This window comes from Paramacrobiotus metropolitanus, unplaced genomic scaffold (assembly GCF_019649055.1).
Source record: "Paramacrobiotus metropolitanus isolate TYO unplaced genomic scaffold, Prichtersi_v1.0 Parri_scaffold0000035, whole genome shotgun sequence".
Classification (NCBI taxonomy): Eukaryota; Metazoa; Tardigrada; class Eutardigrada; order Parachela; family Macrobiotidae; genus Paramacrobiotus; species Paramacrobiotus metropolitanus.
The window spans coordinates 736,959-748,234 of NW_026570255.1; the positions used below are offsets into that span (position 1 = coordinate 736,959).

Genomic DNA, 11,276 nt, shown 5'->3' on the forward strand with positions numbered 1-11,276 from the left:
GGGCGGGCTTATGATTCAGCCCTTCTGTCATTGGTTGGTTTTGGGTTTTTTCCTGTCTGGGCATTTGCATGCTTTCTCACGGCCTGCAGCACAGCTGTGCTGGCTGCAGGATCCGTTATCTTGGCAGTTGGTTTTTTGGCTCGCGCGCAAAGCGCGGTGTGTGTTAGATTTCGGCATTAAAGCCTTCATCCGGGTTTGCTTTGTTCCGCCGTCGATGGTCGGTGCGCGCCTAGCCAGCGCCACTTGACAATTACGAAGATCATCCGTAAAGTAAAATCGAAATAACTCGTTACGACTTTTAAAAGTTTCCACAGTTCTTAAAAAGACTCGTCGATTCTTATGACTGCTGTCTGCAGACGATCAGAAAATGGGCAGTCCAGAGCAGACACCTTAAGGAAATATTCGCATAACTTGAAATGGTTTCGGCTTGCGTTGTTGGTAAATCCGGTCGTAACAGGTGGATGCCAATACCATCGTCTAATACATATTAGACGATGGTATTGTCATCCTTCTGTTAGTGCCGCCATATTTACTGAACGGAAATTCCCGGAGGCAGCCATTTACCGTCATTCTGTGTCAATGCCTTCAGCATACACCGAACTGCAAGGGATGTGCTAGGATCGTATAGAACTTCGCAAAAAAACGATCCCTGTATAGAGAGCGGATGCCGCTCTAACACCCCCTCCACTACGAAGCGAGGTCCCTCGAGCTAATATAGCCCGAATCTAGCTTGTATACGGTTGCGCTCAGGTGTGAATTTTTTTATTACATGCGCTTTATCCACCACCGTAAATCGGTTCAATTTATTTAATTTAATTTAATTAATAACTGATGAGGTACCGGGGACCGACTGGCATCTCCACCATGCAACGGATGTGCTAGGATCGTATAGAACTTCGCAAAAAAACGATCCTATAGAGAGCGGATGCCGCTCTAACAGAACCATAGTTAAATAATTTTTTTTCAGGTTTTAAAATGCATTTTAAAAATTATCAGATTCATTTTCGAATTTGGAAATCAAATTAATGTTATGTACACACTGGGTTTCTTCCCTTTACTGGGCAGCGCTTTTATATAACGTCAACGGGTGAGCTTCATACGAACACTGTCGTAAGTTCCTCCGGCTGCTGCGATTAAGATAAAAACCATCTCAGCCAAACCAAGGCCATGCTTGACATTTCAAAACCATTCACTTTAGTTTCTTAAGCATGTGAAAAAATGCCATGAAACTGGTTTCGATTTAGAATTTTTTCACAGTTACGGTATGTGTCTTTCACAACACAGATTTCCAGAAAACCAGATAGATGCTTGGTACACAGCAATCGGGTACACGATGCATTTTCTGTCTAATTTGTTTCACCATATGTCAGCAAACAAATTTTACACAGCTGAGTTCCTGTACACACTACACAGCGATCACACTGCACTTACTTATTAACCTTCCAACAAGCGGACGTGTGAGAAAACCTGTAGACACCGGCATCTGTCTGTATCGTACGCTTATCGTACGCTGCATCGTACGTCAATATCATTGGTATCACCGTCCAAAGAACATAAAATACATTATGTATTTATGGAAATTATTTTGATCGATTGAAGTTCTATGCAAACCACAAATCTGCCTCACTGTCAGACACACTCGATTATAGTAACCATCCTGGGTGAATCCAAAGAAGCAGCGGCTGTGCAAATAATCCAACGTTGCTGTAATTCAGGTCGTTCGGTACAGAACGAACATTCGTACAACATCCGATACACCGTCGCAGTCAAAGGCTGCGACCGATCGGAATAACCATTTAGAGTATGAGAGTAGTGGTAGTGGTCAACTGCATTTTGGTAATTGATGCGCGTCGGGTGACGAAAATCGCGTAAAAAGTTGTCGATGAGTCAGCAAAAACGTATCAGCGAACCACAAAACGAGTACACTTGCGTACTAGAACAGCGAAGCGAAACTCAAAACCAAACATGCTGGAATGTGGCAAGTGTGTTTTCACCTCAGAAATATTAACTTTCAGTTCAGAAGTTAGTGACTCGCCGCTGAATATAACCGAACATACGGCCATCGATGACAGACTCTGTGCTTATAATACAGAAAGACGTCCCAGGAGGCCAGCGCGGCCGCGACGATGGCAGAGGCCAAGAAAAACAATAAACACGGATATCTACGGGCTAACTTTATTTTCTCTGCTTTGGTTTTTGAAACAATGGGCGTATGGAGTAAAGAATCTAAATGCAAGATGTCTACGCTCGGTAAGATGCTTTTCGAGAGGACACAGGAGAAACGGTCCACTCTATTCCTGAAGCAGAGAATTAGCATGGATGCTTTGATGCGTGGTAATGCGCTTTGATGCGTGGTACTGCTGCTTGTGTTCAGGAAACGTTCTGTATTGGTAAGAGATTGGACGAAGTGTACTATGTGCTAAAATGATGTGACCCGTAATTTTGTTTCTATCCTATGTTCACTCCAATATCCTATACAGAAAAAATTCATTACAAATATAAGTATATAGAGTAGATATTATGCACTTTTATACACTTTTATGCACTTTTATGTGCTCATATGTACTTAGAAAATAATTATAGCTAGTATAAATATGTACTTATAATTATGCGCATGATATCGTCTTAGCACTGAGCCTTCTAGCGTTTACCAGGCAACTGTATCCGTACTTCATTATACTGGTAGGATGTACTCATCTAAACAGTATGTACTTTAAATTTGGTGCATGTCGTTTGCGCGCCCCGCTTCGACATCCTAACAACAGAATATGTACCAGTACAGTACTTTTAATAAATTTATATTAAGTTTAATAATATTAAATTTAATACAAAAATTGTTATTTACTTAACACTGCACGACAAACTTTATCAGAACTTGGTTGAGCACGTAGAATGGCAGGATCATAAAATTAATTAATGCTCTTTTAATTCCTGTACCGTTATTATAAAGTCTTCAGTTGCCCCGAACGCACTTACCATTGTAGGCCATGCAGCGCAGGAATTCCTGACATTCGCTTTTGCAGATGACTTACTATTACGGATATTAGTTCCAGGCATTTTCATCATGGTGCAGCTGGTTGACGATGTGCTCTCGATATTGTACATTATTATTGGCTTCTCCGATTTATTTCGTTTAAGCAACAGAAAGCATGTCCAATAAGAACTCCCCATTCGAAACCAGTCGACTCCGCCCCCCAACCCGTACGGCCCCCGCCTCACGTCGCCCAGTTCCGTCTCGATCCGCTAAAAAGCGTCGTACCCGCCCTATTTCCCGCAAGAACCCCACCACCGCTCCTGACACCAACAGCGAAACCTTCGTCGTCGACAACCCTCCCGATGCCACACCATCCCAAGCACCACCAATTCCCGCCGAAGTCGCCCCTCTTCGTAAGACGTGGGCGGACCTTACTGAACCAGAGAAATGCAGGGTATTCACCACGGTGTTCACGCACTACCGCTCCTTAGTCTATCCCCATCACGACAGATCCGCGGCGTTAACCATCTGCACAGAACCGCGATCCCGCACCCTGGACTACTTCCAAAGCGAGTATTTTCTGGAGTGGTGCCATGCGGAGTTCCGTAGAGATATCGGCGGTCTGCCGCATTTGCTGTATTATCCCGATGTGGAGTCTTCGGATTTTGAAGCCTTTGCTTATCATATCTTGGTGACCTTTCCCACCATTATAGAGAATATTCGGCGATATAAGGGTTCGCTGCCTAATTCGGTGTTGGCGGGGATTCTTGGGTTGAATCAACCGGAGAAGGTGAAGAACCAGAATGCGGAGCAGCGAAGTTGCGGACTGCAGACGAATAATGACGTGGTTGATGTCGATCACGTGATGCAGGCTCCCACAGGTACCTTTATGCGTATTGTTTATTTAATCCATTTCAACATAACATAATTTATTTTGCTTGAACAATTAAATTTGTTATATGTAGTGTACGCTATTTGAAAAAAAATTGAATTAACAATTATTTAAATAATTAGCAACAAAGTTGTAGTAATGTTTTAAGTTTATTTAAATAAATTACTTCCTTGATCACCGATTTTGTACTTTATAAAATTTCCCGTAATTTAATCGATTAGACTATATGACTGTATTTAGGTCGGATTTTAGCAACTTTTATAAAACTAGCCATCAACAATGTCTTTCATAGAACCAGAACGCCGGCCGTTCCTCGAGCACCGTCGCCGCCGCAGCGCCCAGCTCTTCACCCACAAAGCCTTCATCCCGGTGGGTTCCTCCACCTCCGAGCACCACTACTCCATCTCCCAATACCACGTCATCCCGTACCACGAACCCCAGGAGACCTCCGCCCTCGACATCACCACCATCCGCCCACCATTGCCGGAGATCTTCGCGGACAACGACGTCTGGTACGTGAAGGCCCGCAAACTCCTGGCCTTCTGCGGCCGCACCGTTACGGAGATGCTGGCGCGCGAGTGCGCCGCGGTGGTGGACGTGGTGTGCAGTGTGGTGATGGCGCGCTACCGCCGACGGGTGCGGTTCAGTGAAGAGGAGGTGCTGTACGCGTTGCGGCGTGCCGATGCTGAAAGAAAGGCGCTACAGCGGAAGGAAGCCGGGGAACGCGCCGAGATGGCGGAGCGGGAGAGCGGCGATACGTATGCGTTTGTGTGGGCGGTGGTGCGCAGTTTGGCGGGGAATTTCATCGTTTGGTAATCCCAGCGCGAAATGATAAACGCAGCTCGTAGATTTATTGGTATATATTTTTTATAGGTGGCGCAAAACGACCGCCGCGAGAATCTATGTTGAGCAAGCTCTGCAAGCCGAGCGACTACCTCTGTCATGGAAGCTCTTCCTTGTCGGTGAGATCTTTCCCGTGTATGTATGTTGTTGCTGCCACAAGCCGCAAATGATGAACGGCTGAACAGAAACCAGAATCAATCAGTCGAACCACTTGTCCAAAATTTAATAATATGATCTGCGTCCAAAATTTAATAATATGATCTGCAAAGAGTGGTGCAACAGAAGCTCGTCTAATGGACGTAAATTCTCCGTTCGGGGTTCGAACACATAAGCGCTAGTCTGCAAAAAAACAAACTTTGAAGCGAAGCTTCGAAATTTTTCCAATCCGGCAACTTATGCTAATGTTTTCGAATACATAGCCTTGGCAAGCATAAAGTATTCGTTTTCGTAGAACGCGAAATGGATTTTCTTGGATATCAGCAATTGCAACGCGCTGGCAATGATCTTCCACATTCGCTTGGTACGAGTACTAAAGCGTTTTACTAAAGCTGTGTTAAAGTAAACGATCGTTTGCAGAGGACTGTCTGTACTACATTCACATCGGTTGCCGAATGCCGGGCGACACGTTGGATTATACAAAGTAAGGGTATGATCCCGCCCACATCGCAACAACGCCCGTACGCTAATGTTGCTGCGGTTTCAGATGGAAAGAGGAGTTCACCGATATGTTTCACCTGATGCAGGAGTACGGAAAGGTCATCCGCGAGACCAACCAGTTGATCGAGCAGAAGATGGTGGACTACGAAGACAATCTGCATTACTACCGTATTGTACGCTTTAAGAAGATTCGCTGCAGTACGCGACGTCCCATAACCGGAATACGTTTTGATTGCAAAGTTGCGTTTAGTTGTACGACCTGATGGTCCCCGACAGCCAGAAGAAATCTCTTCTCTTCCTGGACTGGAAAACCAACATGTTTATTATGAGCGATCCGATCGACGATTTCGGGAAGATGAATATGTTGCCGCTGCAGCATCTGCTGTACGTTCTTCTTATGCCTTGCTCGGCTTGCTGAATTCCGAACTCAACTGTCAGGTTTGGATTTTACAGGTTTTTTGCCAGATATTACCCAACATACCTCAACCAGATTATGCAGAACTCGCTGCATCCGCAATATGGGTGGGTTTGGTTGATATTGCAAAGGATGTTACTGCTGATTTCCTGATGTGCTGTGTAGGTGGCCATTCGGACTAGCAGCATCGTACTTGACGAAAACACTGAAAGACCTGTTGGACCAAGGAAAACTGAAGACCTACTTGTATGCGTTGAAACCTAACCGGCATTTTATGGCGCACTACTTCGCTTTATGGTGTAAGTATCCTCCGCAAAATTAATTTTTATTGGCACTGAAACAGCTGGGTACTTATACCGCAGATAAGTTATTTTCATTTTAGTTGTCGGAATTTACACCAGCCAAAGCTTAACCTGGGTTCTTTCTATGTAAATTTGAAATACCTGTCGTAGGTCTTTTGTTCTGGGAGCTGGATAAAATCTGGCGTCTCTACCAAGGCGGTCCGGAAGAACTGGACCCGCTTATTCGTACCCGCTACGCGCCGCTCTTTGCTCCAGCTGAAGGCAGTCGGATTCCGTCGACCTGGCTCCCCACAGGGAGTACCGGCCGCGACGAAATGCATCCCGCGGGAACGGAGCAGCCTATCCCAGTGTCCCTCCGTTCCAAATGGACGCGATCGTGGAAGCTGAGCAAAACTTTGTTCCTGCAGGGTTTTATGATGAGCACCACAGATATAAAATCGTCGTTCGCTGATCTGCAGAAAGCCCAGGTGGACCTTTCACAAACTGCGTTGAATGTTGAATTGCCGTTCTGGGACGATGTACTCGCGCTGACCGAACTGAATACGGAGACCATCCAGGATTTTCCGTGGTTAATTCATCCAGAAGAGTCATTTAACCAACTGCACGATGAATTCCTGCGGCGAACCGCCGAAGCAATCCAAGATAAACGAGAAATCCGGGACGCGCTGGTGCTCTGCTTTAAAGACTGGGATCCTAATGCTTCCGATGCGTTCTCGCGACGCCATGATGCGGTGCACAAATATCTCCTTAAAACTATTTCTAACTCGGCATTTGCCTCGGTTATTCCCACGCCGGGATTCTGTGTGCGATATCTGCGCAATGATCTCCACCGTTTAAATGTTCAAGAGGCGGTTAATGTGTTAGCACAACGTGACCTTTCGCTTTCGGACATCCTCCAGCCAATCCAGGCGAGAACTACACCACCGGTCATCGAGCTAACGAATGCGGATTTGGACGAACCCGTCGGGTCGACGGTTATGCAAACCCGGGCCAACGAATCACGTGAACGAACCGAAAATTTGATTCAGTGTCGCGGCGAACTCAGCGTGTATTATCGTCGCACCGGTCACGTGTTTGTAGGCTCACCGTACCATCACGCCACGGAATACGAAGACTACATCACTATCAACCGGGATTCACCGAAACCGGAACTTCCCGACGCGGTGCGCTGGCTGGAGGACCGCGACTGGTCGGAGTCCTATACCGGCAAACACAAATGGAAATTAACACGGAAGAAAGTCCGCCGTTTCCTCGACGTACAGTTTCAAGATTCACAGAATACCGATCTAATGGAACAGCGCACCGATCTAGTGGACCAATGTATGCGCTGCCTGGCGTACCAACACCAGGTTCCCGGGAGTACCTCCCGCGTCAAACTGGGGAACCCGGTGACGAACCACCCGGTGAATTTGTGGTTTAAGGTCAAATTCGCTCCTATTCAGGAGATTATCCAGGCGACGCTGGAACACTTTCTATCGGATCCGTTCTCCTCGTACCGCATGCATCTGGGTCCGTTCCATCATCTGTTTACCGTGGACGATGAGTTTGTGCCGTGGTTGTATGTGGAAGAACAAGAACGCAAGAAGCAGCGACAGGAAGCAGAAGAGAAGGAGAAACAGCAAACGGAGTACTGCGCGACACATCGAGAAAGGGTTTGCAGTGAACGGACCGTGGAAAAGGTCCGTCGCGCGAAGGAGGTCGCCGCGGAAGTGGGGGTGGGTGCGGACAAGGATCCGCTGGCGATTCGGTGGAAGGTCAAGTTCGGAGTGAATTTTGATCGGTACACCGCGGTGCAGCGGTTGCAGGAGAAGCAAAAGCAGGGTTAAAAAGTGTGAAAAACTAGTATTAAATTTCCTGTCATTTTAGTTAGTAACTTACGAGTGGTATAAATCTGCGCAGGCGCTTTGATAACTGACTAATGACGAATACAGTGAAACCTCCAAGATATGTACGTAACCTCCGTTCAAAAAAATCGTAAGTATCGTGGAGATGTAAGTAATATGTGGAATTGCAATCCCCCAGCCTCTCCCTCCCTGTGGGGGTGACCGCAAACCCAGGGGCACTGTTTAGTCAGCAGTGTATATTATCAAAATTCCACACGGTTAATCCGCTTAATGGACGGCATGTACGGCATGTACGGCGTTAAGCACGCAATGGTACATCAATTTAAAAGAAAGATTCTGGGCAAGAACGTTGTTTCGATGAGAAGGAAGGTTCTTTCGAAGATTAGCAGTAAAGAAATCGTCCTGACTAACATCAAGCACAACAGTTCTGAGCGAGCTTTTGTTGTGACTTTGAATCTCAAATGCTTTTGGCGGTCTTCTGCACTGGAAATTATAAGAAATATTTATCCGTACGCAATGGTGTACGCAGTCTCGAGGTGACTTGTGCTTTTATTGCTTACGCGGTACAGAGGAAAAGGTGTACGTGAACATATCGCGGAGGTGTACGCCACGCAGACGTTCCCCCTGTACTATAATCTATGGAGTATTTCGGTACGAAATTTTTCGTACTTACGGCAGAGGTGTACGTAACGTGGGAGTATACGTAACAGGAGGTTTTACTTAAAAGACATTTACAGGGATGTGGAAACTGGACATGCCAACTTCTCTCTGTATCACCAGGTCCATAGTAATGATCATTACAACAACTCTGCAATTAGGGTTAAATTAAAAAATGGGAAATTCGCCAGTCAGTTGTAGCAACAATGAGTTCTACCTGTAGTGCTGTGTGTATGAGCCCTATGGATCAGGTCAACGATGACCTTAACAATACCTATAACGATTAGGCAACGCACCGGTGTTTGACTGACCTTTAATGATAATCAATGTGCCCACTACAACAAAGCTATAAGCTAAACAAAAGGTCAAGCTAGTACAATCGCTGGATGGTCCGGTGCAGGGCTGGCTGTAGACTGCTGGTCGGTTGACTTCGCAGGGGAAAGCACACTGGCTTCCGGTGGTTGCAGCTGTGGTTTTATATACCCGCGCGGCGGAGTGGTGCCGCCAGCCGGAGGGTGTGGTCACTGGCGTTATCGCGTGGGAATGAGGCCGCATGATGCAAGGCTGAGCGAGTCTGATGCAAGGCTGATGTCATATAATGTAATCGTCGCTGACCTCGATGATGCTGATGACTAAGCCGTCCGTGACAGTCCTCCTTTTTGAGATTCGACGTCTCTGGCGAATCCAACAGGAACAGGAAGTAAAAAACAATTATATACGAAAATTTAAAAAATCAAAATACACAATTTCCACAGCAGAAAGAACCGTTGTAGTGGGCATTACAGTATCAAATAACTGTGAAAAAACAGGCATGAATTTTATATAAAAAAACAATGTTAGTACAATATATTGCAACAACTTAACAAAACATACACAGTATAATGTATATATAACACGACACAAATGTAAATATTATGTTTTTTATTTTATATTAATCGGTTTTATATACAACAATTAATCATTAATAATTCTTCTTTTGTATTTTAATATAAAAGGAATAATAATAAAATTAACTTCAGTACAAACTTATTGCTGGTCGGCAGCACTACGGTTCACAATCACGTAGCGAGGCATATCCTCGTCCGGACTTGCTGGTGTCTCCGCGCATTGCTGAATGTCATCATTGGCCATCGGGCTGGGGCTTCGTGGTGTTTCGACATAAGGCGGTGGTGAGCGCAACTGGGCAAAATACGCAGGCAAACAAAGCTCCCGGTTCGAGCGGATAATTCCCTCGGATGAGGAGTAGGCTGCCGCTTGAATGGTCGTGGCTGCACCATCGCCATAGTCGGCGCCTTGGTTGCCGGTTTAGCGAAGGCCGGAAAAACGAAGGAACGTGGCGGTTGCTCTTCACGCTGAGGGCTGCTCCGCTGCACAGCTGATGGTCCCGCTACCATCTGATCGGTGTGCCCAGAACTGCACTGATTTTTTTCGGCGGCATCCCAAATCTTTCGGCACTTGGTAAGCGCGTCCCACAACAAATCGTTGTCTTTTGCAAGCGTCTCCAAGGCAGTCGTGGTCCGCTGTGCCATGTCCATCAGGATGTTCATAGCAGGCTGGTCATGCGGAAAACCTTGCTGGTTGACAACGGTATGCGTGAATTCCGTAAACTCATCCACCATGGCTTTGATAGCGTTGTCTCGGGTAATCTTCATACGGTGGAACGATTCAATACGCGCATTTCTGGCACTCTTGCGGCTTACCTTCTTGAACGTCATGACTATCCGCGGTGGTTGATATGGAATTTCTGGAGAGGCAATCCGGCCGCTGCGTGGGTGATCGTTAGCAATATCCATTGCAGGTAATAACAGGTTGACGGGCAAAGTCACTGTATCCACTACTGAAGTAGAATCGTCAGGAACTGTATGATCCGGTACACTAACAGCTAGTTCCGCATGAGTGGGCAACTGATGGTCTGTGCAGTGTTTTATATCCACTTCTGTCTTCCGTCTGCGGCTGAACAGTACTCGCATGCCTTTCCGATCGCGGGCAGTGCACCAGTTCCCAACGGTGCCGGCCCGACTCCCAGCGTCTGAGACGTTATTATTTTCGTTAAGCAGGCGCGTCCCGAGCAACCATCTTAGCAGTATTAACCCTACATAAATGCCAACTAACATAACTGTAATACTAACAACTGTACCAACTGTTTGCTTGATGCGCACGTCCATGCCCCAGTCATGGATGAGTGCTTTTGTTAACGTGACAGGCGTTGAAAGACCACTGATGAAAAACTGTTGCAGATCTGTAGCACGTGCTGGCTGTTGCATGTACACGGAGTCAGCATGATAATATGTTGCCGATACATCCACAATCGGGTCAAAGCGGCTGTTAATGTGTAGATGTAGTGCTTGTTGCGTCACTTTGTATATCCTTTTCCACGTGTTATTTATGACCGCATAAATATTATTATTAAAAGAAACAAAAGGCATTGTATGTACACATTTGTACGGTAATAATGTAAGGCCATCCAATCCAATTGTATAATCATTATACCGCGGTTGTAGATATTGACAGGAACCATAAGAATTCTCCACCGTAAATGTAGCATTGATTTTTCCACATTTGAAAACGGCTGCTTTGTCAGTTGTTATCATGTGTACAGCAAAACATTTAGGGTATTTGAGCGCTTTTGCCGCTAATACCGGGCTAAATTGCGATAAAACGACTAAGTTCAACAAAAACGTGTTATCGATCC

At 45.9% G+C, this 11,276-nt stretch overlaps 1 protein-coding gene across 1 annotated transcript; it reads left to right on the forward strand.

Moving 5' to 3' along the window:
• Window positions 1–2,781: 2,781 nt before the first annotated feature.
• LOC129589460 (uncharacterized) lies at window positions 2,782–8,011 on the forward strand. The gene is made up of 10 exons (XM_055484237.1): window positions 2,782–3,855; window positions 4,159–4,678; window positions 4,740–4,828; window positions 5,161–5,229; window positions 5,286–5,349; window positions 5,413–5,539; window positions 5,617–5,750; window positions 5,820–5,888; window positions 5,947–6,080; window positions 6,234–8,011. The coding sequence occupies exons 1-10, from the start codon at window positions 3,150–3,152 to the stop codon at window positions 7,907–7,909; spliced, it is 3,588 nt and encodes a 1,195-aa protein (XP_055340212.1). The 5' UTR covers window positions 2,782–3,149; the 3' UTR covers window positions 7,910–8,011.
• The last annotated feature ends 3,265 nt before the right edge of the window (window positions 8,012–11,276 follow it).